General features: G+C 49.8%; 6 protein-coding genes across 7 annotated transcripts; 2 read left to right on the top strand and 4 right to left on the bottom strand.

Moving 5' to 3' along the window:
- Positions 1–2124: 2124 nt before the first annotated feature.
- PV10_02904 (uncharacterized protein) lies at positions 2125–3464 on the bottom strand. The gene is made up of 2 exons (XM_016367283.1): positions 3189–3464; positions 2125–3103 (listed from the first exon to the last, which is right to left on the bottom strand). Exons 1-2 carry the CDS (start codon positions 3294–3296, stop codon positions 2216–2218), a joined length of 996 nt encoding a protein of 331 aa, XP_016226801.1. The 5' UTR covers positions 3297–3464; the 3' UTR covers positions 2125–2215.
- A 4710-nt stretch (positions 3465–8174) lies between these two features.
- PV10_02903 (uncharacterized protein) lies at positions 8175–8921 on the top strand (the record flags this gene model as incomplete). Its single annotated transcript, XM_016367282.1, has 1 exon — positions 8175–8921. One exon carries the CDS (start codon positions 8175–8177, stop codon positions 8919–8921), a length of 747 nt encoding a protein of 248 aa, XP_016226800.1.
- Positions 8922–8945: 24 nt separating this feature from the next.
- On the bottom strand, positions 8946–10980 carry PV10_02902 (uncharacterized protein). Its single transcript, XM_016367281.1, has 2 exons — positions 9122–10980; positions 8946–9054 (listed from the first exon to the last, which is right to left on the bottom strand). Exons 1-2 carry the CDS (start codon positions 10864–10866, stop codon positions 8988–8990), a joined length of 1812 nt encoding a protein of 603 aa, XP_016226799.1. The 5' UTR covers positions 10867–10980; the 3' UTR covers positions 8946–8987.
- Positions 10981–16854: 5874 nt separating this feature from the next.
- On the bottom strand, positions 16855–19302 carry PV10_02901 (the record flags this gene model as incomplete). Of its 2 annotated transcripts, XM_016367279.1 has the most annotated exons (3): positions 19029–19302; positions 18362–18979; positions 16855–18306 (listed from the first exon to the last, which is right to left on the bottom strand). In XM_016367279.1, the coding sequence occupies exons 1-3, from the start codon at positions 19228–19230 to the stop codon at positions 17069–17071; spliced, it is 2058 nt and encodes a 685-aa protein (XP_016226797.1). In that variant the 5' UTR covers positions 19231–19302. The 2 variants fall into 2 exon arrangements, with proteins under 2 accessions (XP_016226797.1, XP_016226798.1); XM_016367280.1 differs by having other exon boundaries at positions 17069–18306; positions 18362–19302.
- A 1463-nt stretch (positions 19303–20765) lies between these two features.
- On the top strand, positions 20766–21536 carry PV10_02900 (uncharacterized protein). The gene is made up of 3 exons (XM_016367278.1): positions 20766–21017; positions 21077–21249; positions 21312–21536. Exons 1-3 carry the CDS (start codon positions 20807–20809, stop codon positions 21468–21470), a joined length of 543 nt encoding a protein of 180 aa, XP_016226796.1. The 5' UTR covers positions 20766–20806; the 3' UTR covers positions 21471–21536.
- Positions 21537–21720: 184 nt separating this feature from the next.
- Positions 21721–23767, bottom strand: PV10_02899 (uncharacterized protein; the record flags this gene model as incomplete). Its single annotated transcript, XM_016367277.1, has 2 exons — positions 21721–23304; positions 23369–23767. The coding sequence occupies 2 exons, from the start codon at positions 23765–23767 to the stop codon at positions 21721–21723; spliced, it is 1983 nt and encodes a 660-aa protein (XP_016226795.1).
- Positions 23768–24404: the final 637 nt, after the last annotated feature.

The following is a 24404-nucleotide window of genomic DNA, read 5'->3' as shown; positions in this document are numbered from 1 at the left end:
TCACGGCAAACGACCCCAAATGAGTTCGAAACTCGGAGTCCACATAAGAAGACTAAGCCTATTACACCTGAAAGCATTGACGAAGTATCTTCACATTTCGAAAATGATCAGGGGCAGTTCAAACCATCAGACCACGGCCCAGCGCTCACAAATGAGACGTCGGGCCCCGAAAGCAACCCTCCTTCAATACCTCAAGTAACAGCGGACATTGACTTCGATCTGATTTGGCCTGATTCAGAAAACCTCTTTCAAACAATCATCTCCCCTGACATTTCCAGTCAGTGGCAAACCCCTCTTGGTACACTGCCATTTTCTGCCAGTCCGGGGCCCAGCGAGATGACATTCGGCACCCCTCGGTCTTTCGATGAACGTCCACCTTCTATCGGCATGATACCATCCGGAGGAAACACTCAAGCAGTTCACGATGTGAGCAAAATGATTTCAAATCTGGTGGGTTTCACGACACTCCAAATGTTGATCGCCCTGTCCTCTGACACATCAAACAGTCATCCAGTGTGACAGCGGCTGCCAAGTGCAATTCCATAACTTCAGTCTTCCTCGATGAGTGTTTGCACATGTTCTTTGTCAAGTTCATTCCCACTTTCCCCATTCTCCACCGAGCCACCTTTATCTTTAGAGATAGTGCGCGGACAGTATTACTCAATGCCATTGCAATCGGATCGTTATATCTTGGCCCGAAAGATGCAATCGCAAAAGGAGAAGCCTTGTGGCACCTTGCACATACAGCAATCGCAACATCTTGGCAGAACCTAATTGTTCAACGAGGTCAGTATGATGCTTGTGATGGGGTCCAACTACTGCTCGCAGCAGTTCTGAGCCAGCTATATGGTGCATTGTCGAGGAACAGGGCAATTCGAAACACAAGCCATTCCTTCCACTCACTTGCCTTTACTTGGGCACGGCGGTGCGGCATGTTTGAGAGTGAGCCATTCGACTTGAGTACGGTTCCTCCACTGAATGCGAGCGATTCCGAAAAAGATCACAAATGGCGGACCTGGGTCGCACGTGAGATACAACAGAGAGCACTGTTAGCTCACTACATGCTCGATGGTCTCATTTCCCAGATGTCAGGAGAACCAACGTCAATACGTCATGCGACAAACCAACTGATTTTGCCAAGTACGGAACCTGCGTTCGAAGCGAATACTGCAGATGAGTGGATTTCATCCATGCAGTTGTCATATTCAAAAGACACAATCTCTTTCCGGACGATCCTTCGTCAACTCTTTAAACCAACCGGGGAGGTTGGTTGGCAAAGTGCTTCTCTGTCAGCCTTTTCTTACAGAGTCATTCTCGAAGCTTTGCAGTCGCTGATATCTGATGATGATGCGGAAGAGACAGCAGTGGGAGTACCGACAAGAGGTGAAGTTCGACATGCTTTAAACAAGGTATACGAAAGCATCAGCATGAACGTGTCCCTCACAGCAGCCGATCGACTAGAAACGCTGCTTCGTTGGCATTCAATCTGCATCGATACGATTATCGATTCTTCTGGTTTGTGTCGCATTTTGTGTTCTGATCACGACATCGACCAACACATTTGGCGAAATGCACAACGGCCAAAGAGCAGTGTTGATCTCGCAAATTGGGCCACGACGCCTGCGGCTCGAACTGCACTTCTCCATGCAATGACCATTCAGGAAATTGTAGAACAACTGCCCCGGGGTCGAGCTCATACAATAAATATGCCCAGTGCACTATTTACCGCTGCGACAATCTACTCCGTGTTGGCCCTAGCAGGCCAAGCAGTGCACAAAATCCCTTGTACAGTGGTATGGCAGGATGCTCTGACCGACAGGGCGCAATCCAAGCAAACTTCATATCTAGCGCTATCGGAGCTTTCGAATGATCTTGCATCGTCAAGCACAGAGACAGACACGTCAAGATACATTCGTGGAGACACCTTATACGGTTCAAGTGGAACCTCACGCAACATTGTGTATGAGCTGAATTCGATCCATAAACTGTTTCGATGTCTTTGCGCTCAATGGGGAGTTGCATATGACATGGAGAGTGTTGTGGAGCAGTGGATCGAGCTTTGCCATTGAACCCATGAGGGTTCATTGGCTACGCATGGATTAGGTGTGAAGACACGATGACTATCCAGTGTAGATTCAGCCTAGAAACGCTATCGCTTCATTAGGCGCTGGTGTAAGGCCATTGGCGAACATTGAGTTGGTCATATCCCACCAAACTATTGCTTCTCGGCCAAACTGATCTTGCCTTGATCGTCATACACAATTTCCCGAACCTTGACAGAGCGCAAATGACTGACGCCCTTGCTCAGCTCACAGTCATGGTAAAACAAATACCATTTGCCCTGAAACTCAACGATCGAATGATGAGTAGTCCAACCAACAACCGGCTCAAGGAAGCGGCCAGCATAAGTGAAAGGGCCCAACGGGCTATCTCCAATCCCATAGGCCAGAAAGTGAGAGTCGCCAGTCGAGTAGCTGAAATAGTACTTTCCATTGTACTTATGGACCCAAGCCGCCTCGAAGAACCGACGATCGTGGTCATCTGCAACCAGGAGGTTCCCACTCTCATCTAGAATCTGAACTTCTCGGACCTCGTCGGCAAAGGTGTGTCCATCGGCAGACAGTTTAGCCACACGAGGCAACAATGCGGGAACATCACTCCCCTTTGGTTCCTGCGGTCCAGACATGGAATCGTCGAACTTCCCATCCACCCAGCATTGCAACTGGCCGCCCCAGATCCCGCCGAAATAGAGATAAGCCTGGCCATCATCGTCGACGAAACTAGCCGGATCGATGGAAAAACTTCCGGGAATGGGTTCTGGGTCTGCGACAAACGGTCCGGCGGGGCCGTCGGTGCTCACGGCAACTCCGATTCGGAAGATGCCTTCCTTGTCGCGGGCAGGGAAATATAACAGGTATTTCCCGTCGATGAAGGCTGCGTCGGGCGCCCATAGTTGTTTCGACACCCATGGCACGTCGGCAGCGGTTAGTGCCACGCCGTGGTCGGTCACGGCGCCGCCAATCTCGGATAAGGATAATACGTGGTAGTCGACCATGTCATATTGGTCGCCGTTGTCGTTGAATCCAATGTCGTTTTCTCGGTCCTGTCGGAGGGGGGGGTGGGTTTGTTAGGGATATTGCCATTGGGTATGAGGGGATTGTGGGGGGGGGGGGGGGGTATGGACTTACGTGAGATGGATATACGTATATCTTGCCCTCGAAGACGTGGGCCGAGGGGTCGGCTGTGTAGATGTGAGTGACTAGTGGTTCTGGTGCCATTTTCGCAGAGTCCGTCATGAGGAGTGGATGATGGTGGTGTTGATGTTGATGTTGTGATGGGCAGAGGGTTTGAATTGAATCCTTGGTTTCGAGGCACAACCTCGTCGTTCTCGTCCGCTTGACGGTCTGGTGAAACTATTTTATATTTATCAACGTACACCAGTGATGACTATTTCAATAACAACCACACCCCAACAGACAGACATGTCGATTCCTTTGATGGTGGTCAAACATCTGTTTTATATGGGCCAATATGGATGGCTATAACCCATCGGCATCATGCCCAAATCCGTTTAGCGGCTGATGTATTTAGCCAGAATTGAAAGCCACGGGCGAATAAACTCCAGCGACAAGTTTGCTGGGCTTCACTTTACAGTGCGGAGGGCGTGGCTTTGACCTCCGTGAGGGTGTGTGACGCAGTGGAAAGTCTGAGTTGTGTTGGTCTTGGGTTTGAGGGTAGAGGAAACCCTCTCATGGATAAATGGATCATGGTCTGGGCGAATGTACTGTAGTAATGAAAGGATGGGATGAGTGGGTGTCTTTCAAATATAAGCGTCTGAGCCAGAGGGGTCAAAGCCCTTTTATCTCTGCCCTATAAGTTAATGGGTCCATAGAGTGGGATTTAAGGACCCTGGAACCGTTCTGCCTGGCTTCTCTTCGTTTAAGGCATTGTGTGATATCCCTCAGACATGAGGCATAACTACTTACTTACATGCCTGTAATTACATAGGCAGTGTATTGACCTAAAGTCATTAGTTTGTGCATGCTTCATCTTCCCTATGTATGTAACCTTCACAGACCCTTTGGTGGGCACTCGCCCCTCCTCTAACCCCCCCACCTCCCAGAGATTCGACCATCTCTAGGCACTGAGGGGCACGGTTGGACCCTTAAGTCCAATGAAATCCCTAAGAGCCTTCGAGAACGGCCACTAACCATAGGTAGTATAGCCTTACCGCGATAGCCTCGTGAGTGATAGCGAAATCTCGATTTGAGAGGCAGCCTTGTCTGCGGTTGAGGATCTTCACTCTGGCCCAGACTTGAAGCACATCGAGAAACTAAGCATTATGTTTGGATTTTTTTTCCCTTTCGAATTTTACTTTCCATGGCAATTGTGTCTTGCTTACAATCTTGGTCATTTCCTCATCATTTGTATTGATATTGATTCCTGCATTTCGGTTGGTGCATAGTTTACATCTTAAGCATTCAAAAGTCTTTCTGAAGCTACTGTACCTTTTCTGGACCACTCAAAGCAGCGATAATGGGGCAGACAATCTTCAAAAATGCCCGACTCTTCACGGGGACTGATACGAAAAGCTCTCCAAACTCGACCTGTACCCCATCTACATCATGCATGATCATCTCTGATGATCAAATCACATACATTGGTAGCGAGTCTGACGCCGCTGTCGTCTCGGCACAATCCCATGCCGACACGACTACAATTGATTTGAATCAACAAACACTTCTCCCCAGCTTCATCGACGGGCACATGCACCTGCTGATGTTTGGACAATCTCTGGAAAAGGTCAATCTGGAACACTGCCGCTCGCTCGAGGACATTCGCTCCACCATCAGGGCAGCCGCGGCGGCGGATCACAGCAAATCGCGGATCATGTGCAAATCGTGGATGCATTTCATGACGGATCATCAGGCGCTGGCTAGCGATTTAGATGACCTGGACGAGCTGCAGCGGCCCATCTTCATCGACTCCAAAGATTTGCACTCCACGTGGGTCAACTCGGCCGCGTTGCGCGAGCTCAACGTCCAGGACACGCCGGACCCGGAAGGTGGAATGATCCATCGCGACAACAACGGCAATCCGTCTGGACTGTTGAGCGAGGCGGCAGCCGTGACAATTGTATGGCCGCATCTAGCGCGTGCGGCGACGATGGACGAGAAAAAGGCCTGGATCCGTAACGCCATAACGACATACAACAGTGCCGGGTACACTGGTGTGGTGGAGATGGCGATGGATGAGAATGCATGGGAGGCGCTGGTGGAATTTACAAAAACCGAGAAACTATTGATTCGAATTGTCGCTCATTGGTTGATATATCCTTCCAAGACTACTGAGGAGAATCTCAAACAGGTGGACAGGGCGATCGATTTGGCCAGACAATACAATCTCGACACTTCGCCGAGTTTGAGAATTACAGGCATCAAGGTCATTGGAGATGGTGTGGTCGATGCATGTACTGCATCCCTGTTACAACCTTACTCGCACAATGGCGTCTCTGTCGACCCTCTGTGGAGTAAAGTCCATTTGACGGAGGTGGTCAAACGAGCTGATGCTGCGGGCCTGCAGTGTGCGCTACATGCGATTGGAGACGCGACGGTGAAACTGGCAATCGATGTCTTGGAAGCCTCAGCCACCAAGGGGAATCGCCATCGCATTGAGCATCTTGAAGTCACTTCGCCTGGCGACGCGAAACGACTCGAGCAGAATGGCATCACCGCATCCGTCCAGGCCGTTCATGCCGACCCGGCCATCACCCGGGAGTGGGATAAGTTGCTGTCGAAGGATCGAAGACAACGAGCGTTTGCATATCGCGAGTTTCTCGATGAGGGAGCTGTGATTGCTCTGGGAACGGATGCCCCTACGGCCCCCAATCTGCCATTGCAGAATCTCTACGTGGCTACAACGAGGAAATCGGCCAGGGAACCAGATTGTCAAGACACGTTCAATGAGCAGTATGCTCTACCTTTATTGGATGCCATCTCTGCAGCAACTCGAGGGGCTGCCTATTCTTGTTTCAGCGACAAATTGGCTGGAACACTCGAGGTGGGCAAGAAGGCCGACTTTGTCGTGTTGGATTTTGACTGGGAACCACAACATCTTCTAAAAGCAAAGCTTGTCCAAACATGGTTTGCGGGGAAGAAGGTGTTTGATGGCAATCAATAAAATCAGACTTCAAAAGCTGGCGGTGTCTGTGTTTGATCACGACGATAAGGATGAAACTCCAGCCACCTTGTCCTCAGCCTGGTCCTCGAGCCCACCACTTTGATGTGTTGTGTGCTTCGCCGTCTCTTTGGCCGCTGCATTGGCATCCTTGCTGTGCTTTTGGACAGTGGCAGAGAGATCTGATTCGATCTCCTCTGATTTGCCCGCCGCCTTTTGCAGGTTCTGTTTTTGCACATCTACGGCTTCATCTGGGGAGGAAATTTGTCAGTCTAAGTCTGTGTGGCAGATTCGTGTCCGACCATGAGGATTTAAGGTGGATATCTCACCGTGCTCACCTTGTTTGCCCGACATGACGGCACCTAGTTTTCCAGCACCTGCACCAACAGTCCCACCGACGTATTGAACCGTACTTCCCAACCCGTCCCCAACACCTTGAACAGTCCCTGTCAGGCCCTCACCTACGACTACAACTGTGTTGCCGAGAGTGTCAACTACACCCTTGAGTCCGCCTCCTAAAGTACCACCGAGGGCAGTGACGGCGTTCTGAGCGTTGGCGGAAACACCTTCCGATTCAGATTGGGGCACTTTGCCAGCAATGGCAGTCCTGGGTTCATGACCAAGTCAATTTAGGTCATACACTTAAAGGGTCTCGCATTCTACTACAGATGAAAGGGTAGGAGCATACCTGGTTTGTTCTGCCAGCCTGTCGCCCTTGGGGTCACCTGGAAAGACATCGAGGTCAATGACTCTGTTCTCTGCGACTTTGACCATCTTGTACAAGACAAGCAAATATGGAGTCTGAGAATCGGCGGATTTTAAGAGTAGTCAAGCACGTCAAGCTTAGTGATCAGAGGATGATGATGAAAGATGCAATGTCATGGAGTGGTGTGCACTACGTCAGGCGAGGCTTTCTGACGTAAAGAACTGGGATGGTTACCATGTATGGGGGTCATCCTGGTGAACAGGGGTCTCGTTCTCTCCTCATCCAAGGAACTGTACATAGCTATACAGAATAGGGCAAGACTTAAAGGATACGTAGCGAGTAGCAGCTACAACTAACGCTACGTCGCCTACAGAGCTCTAGAAATCACTCCTATATTCTCTCTCTAGCCTCCAGGGCACCCTCCATTAGCACTTCTTTCTAGGGCACTCTCTCCAGGGCACCCTCCATATAGCACTTCTTTCTAGGGCACTCTCTCTAGGGCACCCTCCATATAGCACTTCTTTCTATAGCACTCTCTCTAGGGCACCCTCCACATAGCACTTCTTTCTAGGGCACTCTCTCTAGGGCACTCTCTCTAGGGAACTCCAAGATTACTCGGATAAATTCAGAGAGTTATTCCGGATCACGGGATCGCAACTCGCGTGTATCTAATCATTCAGCGCCACGATTTATTCTCAGCCAGTAGACATATCACGTAAGAGTTTATCCGGATGCCAGATATTCCTATAGTAAGAAACTAAACTTAATGTAGAACCTACTCCGCTTCGCTCTGTAGGATCATGTTATAGAGTCACTACACGAGTATCTACCAAGTTTGAGGCGGATTGAGATGATTGTTAAGAGTGGGAGTGACGATGGCCACTCCTTCCTACCACCAACAACCGGGACGTTCCTTCCCTCTTTTCGGGGGGTGGACCCCCGCTCCTTCCACGTGGGAGTTGCACGTCTAACAAAGGACTCCATAAGGCTGAAGCATAGCCTTGTCCTCTCAAGCTTCCCCACTGACTACAATGTGTCACTTTCGCTGGGCTTGATCAAGCACGACCTGATTCTATACTTCCTAACTTAGGAGTACGGTATTAGGAATGATGTCGCCGTTCTCATGTTAAGAGTCCTTCTTCGACACTTTCCACGAAGTTACAATGCACTAGGCTGCCGGCTGAGGTCTCCTCTCGCTTTCCCATACCACCTCTCTCTACTCTCATGTCCTCCGATTCCAATCGCCTCTCTCAATCGCCGTAGGGCCAGCAAGACCTCGACTTCCGAGACTATGCCCACTCGACCGGAACCTACAGACCGCCCTGTCCTCCCGTTTGCAAGCGCCAGCGATTTCGAGGCTTTTCTCGACCGTGAACACGCAACAACGGAAGGGATCTACGTAAAACTCGCGAAGAAAGCCTCGGGCATTCCCTCCATCACACCGGCCGAGGCGGTCGAGACGGCTCTATGTTTCGGATGGATTGACGCGCAGGGTTTCAGCCTAAATGAGACGTACTGGGTGGTTCGGTACCAACCCCGCCGCCCTAAGAGCATGTGGTCGCAGAAAAATGTCAACACGGTCTCTAGACTGCAAGAGCAAGGGCGCATGCGCCCGGCAGGACTAGCCGCCGTTGAAGCTGCAAAGGCTGACGGTCGCTGGGATCGCGCATATGCCGGCGCAGCGACCATAACTGCTCCAGATGACTTGTTGGCTGCTTTGGCGGCAAGCCCAGCGGCTGCGGCGAAATTCGAGAGCTTAGGAAAACAAGACAGGTTTGTCTTGCTACAGCGTCTGCACACAGGACTACCCCAGACACGCGAAAAACGCATCAATAACATGGTCAACACACTGGCTGGGAACAAGGTCAAATCTACATCTGTACAAACAAAAGTTGAGACCGAGAAACAACCAAAGAAGAGCGATGCAGTTACAGGCGCCTCGAAGAAGAGAAAACTAGACGAGGGCCAAGGCAGTGGTGCGCCTTTGGCCAATAAGTCGTCACGAAGAGCCGGACTGCGTAGTCAAAATCGAGACTGAACAAAAAAAGATCATGGTCAAACCGAGAGAAAGTCATCGCATATGAGTATCTAGGTATGCAAGTGGCTAAGAATCAGGGGAGGGCAATGTGAAGCCAAGGTTGGCGCGATTGTCGTCAGACAAGCGGCCATATCTGTAGTTGAAGAATTGTCAGTTGGTGCGCACAGATACGGTTGACACGATTATGGGGATCAACTCACTCCAACAACAATCGAAAGATATAGGCTTGCATGTCGACCTGTCTGAGGACATTGTGGGCCCAAGCGCGGGATTCCCGTGCGATTTCTGCAGCCAGCTCCTGGCCTTTGGACTCCTGGGTCAAATAGCGCATGACCTCGAAATGATCACTGCCGTAGAGGTTGAGAGGAATATAATGGACCCACGGCATGATGACTTCATTGTGCCATTCACGAAACAGAGCCATTTTCACCGCCAGCCCATGACTGCCGAGGAAAGCGTGAAACCGGCCGCTGAAAGCATTCCCATCCAGGTCCAGAAGATATTTATACAGAGTGACGTTCTGAAAATCTTCATCCTTTCGAACGTCGAAGAATTTCTTCTGCGCGTCGTGATCCTCCTTTGAGGTCTGCCCAATGAAAGTGAAATGGGTGTTGTACAAATGTTGAAGGGTGCTTCGATCCGTCTCCTCAAGTTGCCAACCCAATTCACGGTCTGGATCTAGTTTCAAGATGTGCTCACGGCCCGGCTTCTCCGCTTGAGTCATGAATCGTTGACGGTTCTGTCGCGGCCAGACTCCCTGCTCTGAGAAGCCACTAGTGGTGGTTCCTCGCCAGTACAGAAGATCGGCTTTTTCTTCCCACGGCAGATCTTTGGCATCATCAATCGACACCATTTCTTGCAGATACCACGGCGCCGGGTAGAGGATATCCGAAAAGGATGAAATCTTGCTCGGTGAGAAGATCGGGAGAAAGTCATGGCTCACGCTCCAGGCGTTGGGCTTGTTGAAGAAACCATAGGTGTTTTCCAGTGAAGGCATTTGACAGATGTCGGTCATTAAGGTGTGATTTTGTACAAAATTGAGAGGGGGGTATATGTATGGAGTAGTGTCGTCGTCCGCGGGATGGCCGTCCAGATCCAATGATCTAGCAGGGCTGTCTGGAGGACATGAAGAGCGTGAAATCGCCCAAGTGAATTGGTGAGGGTACTCGTTGAACGGCCTGATGATGCTGGTGTTGTAGAAGCCTTGAATAAGGTCCTTGGCCGGCGAAGACCAGACATTTGATACCGAGGATTCGTCTTTTCCTACAGTTTTCCTCACTTCGCGACCACGTTTCACTAGGCGGGCCAGGTCGTCGTGGGGAATGATGACGCGAGGCTCGTCGTGCATGTTGAATACCATGTCCATGTCTGGCAGCCACTCGGCAAAGATTTGAATCGTGTTGCGAATAATTTTCAACCTCCAGTTGGTACCTTTGTTGTAATAACCAGCGACATTGCCCTCACGAATCGATACTTGAAGGACAAAGTCGTTGCCTCCAAAGGCCTTTTTCACCTTTTGCCTGATTGCAAATGGAGAAAATGCCCACATGGGCAAAAGCAAGTCGTTGATCGTGTCATATTCATCGATGAGGCGGACATTGTTGCTCACGGCAAATTCGTACCATTTGTCGAAGTTGGGTGGCGGACTTATGCCGTACCGGCGTTGATATTCATGGACTGCTTCCTCCAGCGTTTGAGACTGGCGAGCGGTCACCTGTGAAAACGAGTCGCGTGCATTAGAGACGAGGTACTCGATGGGATGAACTTCTGGCAGCCTGGGAGGAGGAGGAGGAGCAGCAGGGGCAGGCCGACTCAACCCAAGACTGAAGTGGTTGTCGCGTAGATAACTGGGGACCTGATCATTCCATCCAAAGAACAAACCGACCAGGAGGACAAAGGTGAAGAAGATGGCCAAAACTAGGAAATAGCGATGGATCCTGGCCATTTTAGGAATCGCCAACTTATAATGGCCAAGTAACAGGCGATGTGATTATTGCCCATTGACAGTGTCGCAATCCTATACAACGTTGCTTGTAAGGACAACTACACATCTCGTGATGTGGATGAATGAGATGGCAGTAACGAATAACGACAAACCATGAAGGAACTTCGTCTGTTGTTCTTTCTGACTTTAGGAGGTTCGTGGTCTCAAGCTAAGCCGCTTATAGAGAGGATGTTGGGGGCTGAGAGCTGAGCAGGAGAGCCTGCGTGTCATGTCCCTCGGCTCTAAGTGGCTACGTCGCACCTAGAAAGCACCCTAGACTCGTCTGTCGGGTGTCACAATCCTGGAGGATTCGACAGGCCACTGAACTCATGTTGATCATCTTGTGGGATGAATAGTTGTGGAGTTAGTGATTATTTGGCTATAGATGCCATAGGTATCGTGTTAAGGCATAGGGGTCGTGCCTATTAAGCATTCTTCAGGCGTATAGACCTTACTTGGCGGGACTTAAGCATCTTCCGTGCGGGAGAGCACCCCCAAGGGATCCGTTTCGCCTTATCTAATAAGGAGAACAGCCTATGGTCTTTTCGGGTACATTGGGATATCGTTGGTCGTTTGCCCATCCGGTTTTGGACTGTGTGAGCAGCTTCTTGGAATGCCTACTCTGAGACAAATGGGTAGGACCAAACATTCAGACGCGATGAGAATCGTCAAACTAACCGCGCTATGCGAAAGCCACTAAGACGGTGCTATGCGACGACCAACTTGACTACCTGGCCAGCCTTTTATCCCGTCATGGAGATTTTGAGTATCTTAGACCCGCTCAAAGGATTTCTCGAAGGAAAAGTTGTCGTATTTTCCAATTGCTTTTGCTACAATGCCACGACACAGTTAGGTCGAGGCCTGATTCTTGGAATGACCAAGCCACAAATGGCCTATGGTTACGAAATAGACCTCTGTGCTATAAGTCTACTGTTTGATAGCCAACGTGTCACCAAAACCCTCTATACTCGCTAGCAGAGAAGGATATGTATGGGGTCATAGGGTAACCAGTGAATCAGCGATAATCAAGACAAATCGAGCTCGCGACCAAGAATTACGAATACTCTATGACGAATACGATACCAACCTCATGATAGTGGGCCATGATGTGCGCCATCAGGCAATCCTCTTTGACATGATATATGCCACCATTCCCTGTTCGAGGCTGATTCTACAGATCTTGATATCATTACCACGGCAAGGAGACACCGAGAAAGTCATGGCTAGGCGCTCAGACTCCGCTTGCTATGGCTACCCCGAAACAATACAAGACCGCAAGCCTCGTGAAGAATAGAACTCATGTCTTATATACTCACATCAATAAGTAGCCACCCACCTAATTTAGACCCATTTTCCCTAATTGTCATTCGACACCATGTATTCTAGTACGACATTATGTGGTCAGCATCATCATATTTTGAAACATGGCGAGCCTTGCCACCGTTACGTCAGCCGCGCAGGTGCCAAGTATGGAGATCTTGGGAGTTGGGTATCCCGCACTCGCGAGTGCGAGTCGGAGGTTTTATCCATGAGGCTCGGAGCAGCGACAAGCCTCTTGGGCGAGGAGCACAGCCAGACGAGTGAAAGAAATTTCAATGGGTGCGTGGCACAAGCCTTGGTATGACGCATTGTTGACTGACCAGTCCCCATGACTCTCTACATAACTTGTTTGCTGGCTATAAACTCTGGCGGGATCCCAATGGCAAACAGACCTCACTTTTCACCTTTGTCAAACTCTCAATCCCATACGACGCCTGACATAAAACCATAGTTGTCAGACTTACTGATCCTCCGACCACTCGTCTACGTTCTCCTTGACCCAATATCAATCACTATTTATACCGATCAAAATGGACGGAACCCGATCGCGTGGACGACTATCCATTTCGGCGATAGCCACTCTAGCATTGGTGGGCCTTCAGACCGCCTGCGCTATTGTCGTTCTTGGTCTTGTGGGAGTTAGATTTACCCGGCTCTCATTCACAGCAGCTGTAAGTTGACGACCTCGAAACGTGCCAACGCGATATTCCCAACGCCCATAAGGATATCTTGGCAGATAAAGCCTTACTGACCAATAAACCAGGTCTACTCAATCGTCATCGCAGTTGTTACCATTGCCACATGTCTAGGGCTTGGATACTTGGCGATTCGCCCACCGGCTCGACGTTTGGTCATTCTTGCGACCTTTGCATGGCAAGCTGCTCTTGTTGTCCTCTGGGCTGCTGTCGCTGGTGTGACTGGTCGTGAAAGAGGCACGGGATTAAGAGTTGCTATGGCTCTCAGTATCGTCGAACTCTTTACCTTCCTATTCGGCAGCGTCCTCAACGGTCTGGTCTTGTGGCGCGGCAGGTCGGTTGTGAATCGAAAGATGAACGACACCGTCTAAACGACACCATACCCGAAATACCTACCAATATACGCATTGGAGATCAAATCGATACGATCAAAGCGAGAGAAAATTTGAGACTATCTTCAGCCAACTGGAATTGAATTAATCAAACGAATGTATAATAGTGTGCCGAGGAACGGCGTTCAAGGTGGAGATCCCCTATGATTACGGTTATTTAACGAACCCTTATGTCTCCAATACTGATGCTTCACAACTTCAAAGTATTCTTGATTTTATCTTCATATAAACCTTCCCAAATATCTAGTGTTACGAAACATAACTGGATGGGGTTCATACTTTTTTAAAAACAAACGCCTGGAAGCTCGTCAAGGGGCGAATAGAATGAACTCAGGGCCACGATGAACTTCGAGCTATGCCTGTATTCTTGTCATCTTGATCCCTGCTTCTTTCTTCGCCAAAAGCTTAGGAAGAAGATATCTTCTTCCTGCAAGGCTGTTTCGTCACTGGGGGAAGGTTAGTCCAGGTGGTCATGGGCCACGAATTCCAGGCACTAACCCCAAAGTACGCATCTCTGGTTTCCCCACCTAACCAACTCGGCGTGTTTTAGGCAGCGCCTCAAAAGCTCGATCCTTCGGTAGGTGGTGTTATGGTGACTACACCTCCAGTGAGAAGATTTTTCCCTTTTCTCACCTGGACCGCATGGCCAGAGTGATGAGTGAAGGAGATGATAGAGCTGAAAAATGAGGAATGCCAGGCAAAAATAACCAGAAACCTTGTCGTGAAATCACAGGCCGCTTCCATCAAAATTGTGGCCTACAATGTCCACGAGTCATATTTTGAACGGCCACAAATCAAGCCAATCAAGCAGCCCTTGGGTCCTTCTTGTCCAGCTAACTTGAATGAGTCATCATACAAACTGGGCTTGACGATATTCAACACAGTCAGACTCGGGGCGATGGGCATAAAAGTGCTCGTCATCTTGAACGCTGGTAAATTCTCTCCTGAATCATCGCAACCACCTCCACTTCAGACGTCAGGTCTGAGAAAATGGATCAATCATTCGAATCCAGTATCGCTCTCTCGCCACCGATTCACAGAGATCTGAGGTCCCTCCAGCGCGAGCACAATCGAAATGCCAAACTATCAAACAAATATTATGGCTATCGGAGTGTGGACCCCAAATGGGTTGGTCAGCGCTATTACGCCCTCTGTCCTCGTGACTCCGACAATGTGTCCCAGTTTGACGAGACTTGGTACTCCTCCTGTGCTCCTTTGGTGACAATGCCACAGCTCATGAAGCCAAGGATTTATACCAAGCGTGACATGTACCAGGATTGCAGTGGCGATATCTGGCCCCTGGATCGAAGGCATCACAAGGGCAGAAGAGTGAGGGAGAAGCATGCAGTGAAATGGGTGCAGTTGGCGATGGGCACACGTTTAAAGCAGCGTTCCAAAAGACTGGCGTTTGAAGTCAGTACTGGCAAGGACTTGGCTGCTGACTGGGGAGATATTGACGATGCGGAATGCTCCTTTGATTGGGGGGATGATGGACAATATGAGGACTGGGAGGCACATGAACCGTTGACAGAGGCTTTTGACTCGGATCAAACCTTCACGTGGACATCATCTGAGGATGTTGATGCCGAGTTTAGCCCCACTGACGATTTTGTGCTGGTGTATGCGCCGTCGACGCAATATCGCGGAAATTTGGCGGTTCACGGTCGGAGCGACAGCGTCTCTGACTTTTCTTGCAATGCTGATGTGTCTTTTCCTGATCTGGATGACTCCTCTTGGGAATTGACATAGACGGGATTCCATAACACCGAATGCTCCAAGACCAAAGTACTGCTGAGGGTCAAAAAACTCCAAAACCGACATCAGGGACTCCTCGCCATCTTGGCTGCAGCTTTATAGTCCGGGGTAATCTCTTCTGCCGGAAACGCCCATGGCCATCCTGGCAGCGTCAGAATCAGCGCAAAAGGATCCTCTCTGAGTTTGTCGGCTCGCTCTTTCAACTCCTCAACGTCCCAATTGGACCATAGATATTTCCCCGATGGGATGATGGCCCCCTCTTCCGAAGCGAGCCACACCGCGAAACACGCGGGTAAGGACACTACGCTGAATTAGCATCACGGTAGAACCAGCCTGGGGCTGACTGTGTGGACGAGGGATATCCATTTCTCACCATCATCAAAGGGTAGGAACGGCTGGCTCTCTCGCTTTTCCTCGGGCATCATGGCGATGCTTTTGCGGAACATATCTGTTTCAATGACACCCGGATGCAAAGAGTAGCATCTGACATGAGGATTCTCGGCTGCAGCGTATTCGATGAGTTTGGCAACGGCAATCTTACTGGAGGCATAGCTGGCTGGGGCAGAATCGACATGAACGGCTGCTAGATGCGAAACAAGAGAGTTCATTGCCACCAACAGCGGGGAGTGCTCAGAACAATAATGGAGAAATTGTTGAAGGACGATGAAGGTGCCTTTGACTCCGATATCAAACGATGTCCAGAACTCGCTCAACTTTGTATCCCTAATAGTCCCCTTATCGGCCAGATACGCTGCAGCATGGATACAAACGTCGATGCGTCCATAGCGAAAGGTGACGTCTCGGAAACAATCGCCCACGGCTTGTTCGTCTGTGATGTCGACCGAGTAAGTGGCGATGGTGGGGCCACCGTCCAGGCGCTGAACTAGGTGCTTGGTTTCTTGTAGAGCATTGATGCGACGGCCCAGGATCACGACCACCTTTGCGTGGGCTTTGGCAAACGCCAGGGCACTTGCTTGGCCAATGCCCGAACCACCGCCCGTGATAACCACGACTTTGCCATCTGCAGAAAGCTCTGGACGAACCGGGTCAATCGCTGGGTACGGCGCGTGGTAGTACCTTTTGGTAAAAGATGGCATCACCATGACGGGCGTTTTGTGATTAGTACACCGTCACCCGGACGCACGCGACGAGTTGCTTATCAGATGGAGCGGCCAGGAGCGGTGAAGCTTCCGTCAGGCTTATGCCGCCTGCGGTGGGCGACAACAGAGAATTGAAAGGCTCAGGTCAAGTGGAACTGTATGTACTCGGGAATGAGGGCTCTGGGTTCCCCATCAGTTATCTCTTGCGGGTTTCTCAGCTATCAGTTCATGGCTTGCTTTGGCGCTGAACAGTGCTTGTCTTTTGGTCACCACTTGGCACGTCATCACGTGCTAGTTGTGGATCTGTGTCTTCCTCCTGCATGACTGTAAGGTGAAGTTAAAGATACTGTAAAGTCTATCGACCTAGTATTCCAATGTTTTAGTTGTATTCTAGAGTTCAAGGTGCAGTCAATAAGCCGGTTTGCTGATAACACGACAGGCACGAACCGCCCTCATCCTACAATTAAAAACCGATCGGCATTTCCAAACTATTTCCCTAGGAAGGTTCCGACCCCTCTCTAAATAGCGTGAAATAAAAGGCATGAGTGCTGCCAATCATACAGGGGTTCCTAGATGTTGAGGCCTGGGTCCATAAGAAGGTTGAAGGAGTAGAAAAATGGTCGCTGTGGTGCCAAACTATATTAATTTCCCAAGCAGAATCTCGAGATCACATTTGAACGCGTAAACAACTCTCTATGTTTCGTCCTTGTTGAACCAAGAGCTGTGAAACTTGTCTTGACAGTAATGAATATCACTTCGTCTCGAATTTCTGTTCGAGAGCCCAACGACTGACACCATACACCTCGCTTGCTACGTGCGCATGCATATCGATCAATGTAAATTCTTCACCCATAACATAGTACTGATCCCAAGCACTCCTTCATGTTTGAGCAAAGCCCAATCAATCATATCTTCCCTCTGGCATACTTCCACGGATGTATCCATAGCCCTCCTTTTCATCGATCAAACCCAGACTGCGTACAAATGTCTTGTCGTGGTGTCCGGGATCATTGGGATCTGGTCGCACACCATATGCAATATTGTAGTCTCCAATGTGGTCCGACATCTCGTCCATTGAGAGCAATGGTCCTGCTTCACCAACCTTGTCGACGATGGGCTTGAGGATGTGCGAGATAGCCATGTAGCCTGGCTCAATGATGACGGCCTTGCTCGAGAACCACACAACACCCAGCAGCATGACGAATTGGACGAACGGAATTCCGGCAAGAATGGCTCCTGCATATGGCCACCTAACCACCACCACTTGCGCCGGTCTCGGGCTGTCTGACCCGGTCAGATTTTGTCGAGGGCCATTTGTGTCGAACGCGGTTATCGCGCCGATGGTGAAGCCCACCACCGTACCAGCGACGTCTTCGGCAGTCACATCGGCGGGCAGCGAGAGGTGGGTGTCGCCATTGAACAAGATATACTGCAAGTCACCACACCTCTCAGTGCCATTCTCGTCGATTTCGGAGCTGCAAACTCCGGTCCATCCAATGGCTCCCGCAAATATCCAAGCCTGCAGGTCTGGCATCTCAAGCGCGTTAATATCAGTGATCCCCTCGTTGTTCGGATCCGCGTGTGTCACTTGCTCTAGAGTGTTATTGCACGCCCAGAGACGAGGAGAGGGCATGAACGAATCGGATACATCGTCAACGACGCGAATGTCGGATGTTTGGAGAGCGAGCATCTGTGCACATCGTGGACCACAGCCACCCATGGTGGTATTGCTCATCCAAGTAGTTGACCCAGTTGCCACTGAGCTAACCACGTCTGTGTGCTGATTGCCGTTCTCGTCCACCCATATTAGTGTCTGGTCTGGTGTCTGGTCTGTATCTTGATCTGTATCCTGGTCCTCAGTTGTATTGGCCCGGAACCCAGCGTGTCCACCGAGAAGAATCTCCACCTCTTGACAGGTTGCAGCAGTCGTGATATATCTTGTAGAAATCGCTTGACTCTTTCTGTCTTTGGGATTGGCGTTAACGAAAGTGTAAGTATCAGCACCGAGTTCATAACTGTTCTGCCCTAGTTGGCCAAATAGATTTGCTGCTGCTTGTTGATAAGGAAGGGGATAGTCCACCCCGTCATCTGGCTGTTGCCCGCTGGCAATGTATCGTAGATTGGCAACGTCCATCTCACCTGTGGCCCTTTAGTGAATAATCAACAGAGTTCGAAACTGGGTGCGGTGGCTTACCGGCAACCAAGTGCATGAACTGGTTGGAAACGTCGATAGAATATGTCAGACCAATCAAGGCGACAAAGACGTTGAAAGTGACGAATACGGAGAACCAACACAGAGCGACAATTTGTTGCTTGGTCGGATACCAAGTGCCTGGCCTCCATCCTCGAAAAGCGATTTGTAGAGTATTGCGATAGCTAGAACAGCCAAGAACCAGCTCAAAGTCACGCATGTTGCGATACTGGGCAGCAAGAAACCTCCACCTCATCATTTCGGCGTATTGGTTAAACTGGGCAGCGAATGCCAGGCCAAGGGAGATGGAACATCCTGTCACAAGGGCGTTGTAGCCATATTTTTGCCACTGGGTAATGCCTCTTGTGATTGTGGAGAAGCCGTACATGGTGCTAGCCAGAACAGCACAGATAAAGGCTGTCACACACCAGATGATGAGACAATCAATGAAGACCCTCCTTGCCTGGCGACGGCGATTGAAGTATCTGACGGTGTTGGAAGAGCTGGGAACGTCACCAAGATACTTGTCGGTCAATTTGTGCTCCCATGGACCAGATGGAGTCAGCGAAATCCCGGTGTTGCTTCTCTTTTGTTCGCGTTGATTCCACGATCCTTGCTTTCCTGTCTCGGGCGTTAGAAAAGGAGAAACAACATGAATACCAGGCGCTACCTGAAGCTTTGGGATCGAAGGAACCATTGCTGGAACTGACGGCTCTGCCATCACTGGTCTCATTGCGAAAGACGAGAGGAACCTCGGCTGCGGACTGGTCGAAGCCTTTCATGGTGCCAGAGTACTCTCGATGTCTTTGTTCACGATTGAAGTGAGGTGGACTGTGGTTGACAGCAGGAGCAATCCGGCAGTACCTGGCCATGGTGAAGTTTAAAAATGCCACAACCACGTTGTCTCTTCATTTCGAAGGATTCGGGCCGCGGCATGAAGGATCATGGTGTTGCAACGGCGCTGTCCAAAATTAAGGCATTTAAAGGATTCACTATCCCACAGGCGAGATGGGGCCAGACAATATGCATTTGTATTGGCCGAAGAGCAACGTGATTGAGAGGCTAATGTAGACCAAATGCGGCTGGACCCTTCGTCAAACGTTGATCGTGGCGGAGAAGGAGCCGCAAGATCCTGTAGGATCCGTAGCGCTGGACCTTTTTATTACTGATCACAACACCAAGCCATAGTTGCAATGCCTATGGTCAGCAGTGACACCAATGTGACAGCGACTGTCAGCAAGGCATGCTGGCGGCGAGTTGAAGACCATTGAGGCCTCCCATTCTTGACTGACCAATGCGTGCGAGAACTCACACTTGTTCTTGTTTGATGCTGGAAATGGGCAGGATCAATTTAGCCCCCAATCTGTCGACACCAGCGGGTTCGGGTGACAAAGCATTTCCATATCACGAGTTCCTAACTGTAAGAAGGTTGGTGTGTAATGAAACTAAAATCAAGGGGCCGACTTGAATTTGGGGACAATTTTGTACTTTCCATTCGTGTTGCTTGGGAGACAATGGTGATACATCAGTCGACCTCAGAAGCAACAAGGTTTCTAGCTGAACTAAGTTGGAATGCTGAAACCACTCGGCGACAGATGGGCTAATTGGGGCTGGTTTTGTCGATGTCTACTCGTAGCGGCTGCAAGAATGTGGTGGAGATTGAATCCTACGGAGGTCTTGTTTACCAATAGGCGCCGAGCAAGGGGAGCCGATGTGGTGCCACTCGAAGATGGTGGCTTCAGTAAAATCTGCCCTACGCCCTACCGAGACTATGCCACTTGGCCTTATGCCCATCAAAACGCCCACAGAGGGGTAAAGCGGCCCGGGTAACCCTACGTGGGGATCTTCTATGGGTGTTTCAGTATGTCCGCTCTTTGACTATGGATAAACATCACTTCAAGCTGCGCAATAATCTGGACTACTTGGAATAATCCTGCTGAGAAATCATATTTCATGTCCTGCATTCAAGGGCTTTACAAAGTATGATCTATGATTAACATGGGATTTGTGTCAATATTCGCTGAGTGTTAAGGTTCATGACTGTGTCAATTAGATCAGCAAGTAGAGCCATTGTAGATTTCTAGAAATCATTGTGATCAAAGATAGAACCTCCTAAGGCAGCCCAGCGCTCAACCCAGAGCACCGCCACACTCGAGCCCACTACGCTGGGTACGGAGTGCTTTCAAGTACTTATAATGCGTTCCCAGTTCTTCTTCCCTGGGAACATCATCTCCAACTGCCCCGCAATCTGAAGTTGCTATCCGGAATTGGGCAACTTGCGATAGCCAAACGGGCAAAGCTTTGTACTGACGTCGACAGTCAAACCAATGCTATCAGTTTATCTAAGTAGACCAGAAGTGCCTCAAAACACCCACAATTCATTGCTCTCCTCTTAAACACCTATTTCCACTTCTTTTGCTCGGAAATATCCGTCAAATACTAGCAATAATGGTTTATGAACCAGAAGTATACCATCTGACTCCCAACAAAGGAGCCCCGAACAGTGACAAACCCGTGTTGATCTATCGAGATTGCCTGCCGCTGCCAATATCCGAGGAGAAAACCACCGAGTTTCTCGAATCGCACGCCTGGGTAAAAAAGGGAACTTGGGGCCATATTGACGTTCGCCACTTTCACCCAAACACCCACGAGTGCTACGGTGAGAGAAGATTTAGGCATGGTTTGGAGCACAGGATCGGGTCTGACATGCTGTATCAGGTGTCTTCCAAGGCGAATCAACAATTCTCGTTGGCTGTGGCGGAATTGACCCCGACGATCATGGCACCAAAATTGATGTCTCGGTCGGAGATGTAATTGTCCTGCCTGCTGGTACTGGGCATTGTAATTTGCAGAGTACCCAGGACTATCGATATATCGGCGTCTATCCAGACGTATGTCCCTACGGTGATTGAATTCCGGACGTCATCAATGCTAATATTTTCGATCATCACAGGGCGCTCCCCCGTGGCGTAGCGAGTTGGGCAAGGAACCAATCGATCTTACCGAGATGAGGAAAGAGACTGGGTCTGTCCTACTACCAGCGGAAGATCCAGTGAATGGCGCAAATGGACCCTTACTGAGCTTATGGACCCAAAACAAGGACAGTGTCTAGACTATGTCCTCGCACAAGGCCAGCATTGAACTCAATGTCACGATACCTATTGAATCCTCAAGACAAATACACCCCTAAGGCGTCATAAGGCCGAAAGATGAGTGCTCAGGACGAATTCATCTTAGGTCCCGAGGTTTGCCAAGTTTCCTTGATGGATTCGATGCCAACGAAGTCTCGAACTGGTTTGCCGAGCTCTTACTAAAAGTGTAAAACAAGGAAATAGGTCTGTATCACAAGTCTACCTAGTATTCTAGAATCCCTTCCCTAATTTGGAAATCAGCTCTTCTGTAAGTGGAATGGCTTTCAATGGTGAGTAGAATTGGCTGCCATGCACATCGTCTTCTAGGAACCCTCCCGAGCAACTGGGCAAACCTCTTCGTCGCCTAGGCACCGTCGCCTTATACGCCATTGCTGGGTCGAAGAAGCCTTCCGAGATAATTTCTTCTGCAGAAATTTTGTATAACTGGGCGGTGACATCCCGGCCTAGTATTCCTGATGCCTTGATAGCCTCGTAGACCGCTCGGTTGTCAACCATCACGTCCAGTGTCACCTCGAATGGGCCTGCGTTCTTGGATCGAACAACTTTGGCTATATTAAACAATGTAGACGGTAGGTTGACATCGGGTGGCGCTGGAAATCCGTTGACGCTTTTGGCTTTTGGTGTTGCGGGTTGAAAGATTTTGTCGCTCCTTAAAACTTGTGACCAGTAGTCCGAAAGCTCGCCATCCCCGACGAGTGTTGACGACCAACGAAACAACCCGCTGGAAGTTTCATCACTAGTCTCCCTGCCGTGCTGCTCTCCATCTGCTAATTTCATCAAGTGGTATAGTGAGAATTCGGCACATTGATCGACCTCCAGTTCGAGCTTGCCACCAATACCCATACCAAAATTGCCAGAGGTGGCCTTTTGACCTGGGTAAGGTCCATGTGCGAAAGCGATTCTCACTGCTGATGCCAGGCTTGTGGCGGCCTCTTGAGTCGGAGCTAAACTCTCTGTCACCACAAAGATTTGACTGGGAATGTACTCGGGCTTGTCCTTGTCGAAGCCATAAATATGAAATCCAATGTCGCAATCTCCTTGGATGTCTTTGTTCCGGCTATATGCGTACTGTTTGGCTCTTTCAAGAAAATTGTTGATCTGACCAATGAGAATTGGGTCTCCGAAAGAGCCCATCATCAACGTCCGGTAACCGGTGACTCTGGCGCCCTCAAGCTTCACCGTGAAAGGCTCTCCATTTTTTCGCGACAGGTAGCATTTTGAACCAGAGATCCGTGTCGTGATGGAATCTTCTAGTTGGTTATATGTCGCAGTTGAGACGTCAAGCACGCCTCCTGGGCCAGCTAGCAGATCTGGTCGTGACTTTTCGTACATAGTATGAGCGGCGACACTCAGCGGTATACATTTTGCTGCTGCGTCCAGAGGCCTGATATCGACGCTGAAATCCGAGTTGACGATGCCTATTGCCCCCGATCCTTTGGGGGTTGCACAGAGACGCCTACATTCGAGAACTTTGCCCATGTGATAGATAGACCCAAGACTTTCAGAGGATAAGTTTGTGATGTCTCGTTGTTTTGAGTCTAGAGCATGGTATGCTGCAAATGCCACGTAGGGAGCAGGACCGTAAGCTCTTCCTCCAATCATGACGTGGAAGTCTGGATCGCGGATCATGGCGTCCAGGAAAGGCTCAGGGCCCATTTGAGCTACGATTCTCGGAGTCTGAGTGATGGCTTCCTCCGTCAATTCCGGCACAGCCTTGCCACAGGGGGAGATCTGGCCATCTTTGAATCTTTCATGAACAAGAGATTTGTTGAGTTGGGAATAGATGCTAATAACCTTCAATTTCCAGGACCTGAATTGATCGTCAGTCGATGAAATTCCATGATCTGATTGCTCAAACTTGCCTATTTGCCTCCTTTGCGGCAATCTTACGGATGATTTCCAAGTAAAGATCAACATGTTCATCACTGCCATCGCCTCCAGCAGATGACATGAGAATCGGAACATGATACTTCATCGAAAGAGGGATCAATTGTCGAAAGTCGCGCTCGTAAGCCTCATAAGGACATGTCGTTGTCCCAAGTGCCAATTTGGTAGGGCCGGAGTCAGTGGATCCCGCATCTAGGATGATTGCCGTTGGCGTTGTCGACTCAACGCACTTAGCTAAGGCTGCTTCTGTCCATTCTTCGCTGAAGCCATAGCCAAACATCCCCACCGGAGTGACGATCTGGCAGATGGGATGCACAAGGGATGTTGGTGCCGCTTGGCTGGGCTCTTCGAAAACAGCAGAGGGAGCCATCTTGATAGTCGGGGCTCCAATTGACGTCGTTCGGAGTTCACTTGGTAGGAGGATCAGGATAGAGTACGTCGATAAGAGCTGAATTAATTATGAGGCATAGATGTAGGGCTCTCAGCCAAGCGATCACGGCGAAGCCAGCGGACCTGCATAGCTCACCGAGAGCGAAATCGCAACATGGCAACAGACCACTTGTCCACTGGCGTCTTCCATCCGACATGTCCGCTCGCTGCCCTCATCCTTACGAATATGGACCAGAGATCAAAGATGGACATTGGCGGGCAAGCGATTTCGCTCCTATGCGAAAACGCTTGGTTTGTGCTTGGCTGAAAACGGTCCTCTAAGCAACAACTCATGACATTCTGTGAAAGCCTCCCTGATCTCGTTGGACAAAGCCTCGAAGTTTCTTGTGTCTCCTCTAAGACGCTTTTTCAACATATACCTATGAGGTTTGGCAATCGTCCCGACACATCCACGACATATCATACAACTGATAGGCACAAGCTTGCTGGTCACATGACTACATCGAAGCATAGAGCATGTATTGCATCTACCAGCCTTGTAGTGTAGGGTTTAGAGACCAGGCGCGCAGCTCTAGGCTACGACACCCTCATAGTGGCCAACGAGGACTATTAAAAAG

Source organism: Exophiala mesophila (assembly GCF_000836275.1).
Source record: "Exophiala mesophila strain CBS 40295 unplaced genomic scaffold supercont1.2, whole genome shotgun sequence".
Taxonomy (NCBI): Eukaryota; Fungi; Ascomycota; class Eurotiomycetes; order Chaetothyriales; family Herpotrichiellaceae; genus Exophiala; species Exophiala mesophila.
This window is presented reverse-complemented; position numbering and strand designations above follow the sequence as displayed.

Excerpts from the sequence above, each read along its gene's own strand:
- PV10_02904 (XM_016367283.1), bottom strand. The coding sequence starts at position 3,296 with ATGACGGACTCTGCGAAAATGGCACCAGAACCACTAGTCACTCACATC. Across the intron at positions 3,104-3,188 it reads TATACGTATATCCATCTCAC|GACCGAGAAAACGACATTGG; the intron begins GTAAGTCCATAC and ends CCCCTCCGACAG.
- PV10_02902 (XM_016367281.1), bottom strand. The coding sequence starts at position 10,866 with ATGGCCAGGATCCATCGCTATTTCCTAGTTTTGGCCATCTTCTTCACC. Across the intron at positions 9,055-9,121 it reads ATCTTTCGATTGTTGTTGGA|ATATGGCCGCTTGTCTGACG; the intron begins GTGAGTTGATCC and ends CTTCAACTACAG.
- PV10_02900 (XM_016367278.1), top strand. The coding sequence starts at position 20,807 with ATGGTTTATGAACCAGAAGTATACCATCTGACTCCCAACAAAGGAGCC. Across the intron at positions 21,018-21,076 it reads AAACACCCACGAGTGCTACG|GTGTCTTCCAAGGCGAATCA; the intron begins GTGAGAGAAGAT and ends ATGCTGTATCAG. Across the intron at positions 21,250-21,311 it reads ATATCGGCGTCTATCCAGAC|GGCGCTCCCCCGTGGCGTAG; the intron begins GTATGTCCCTAC and ends CGATCATCACAG.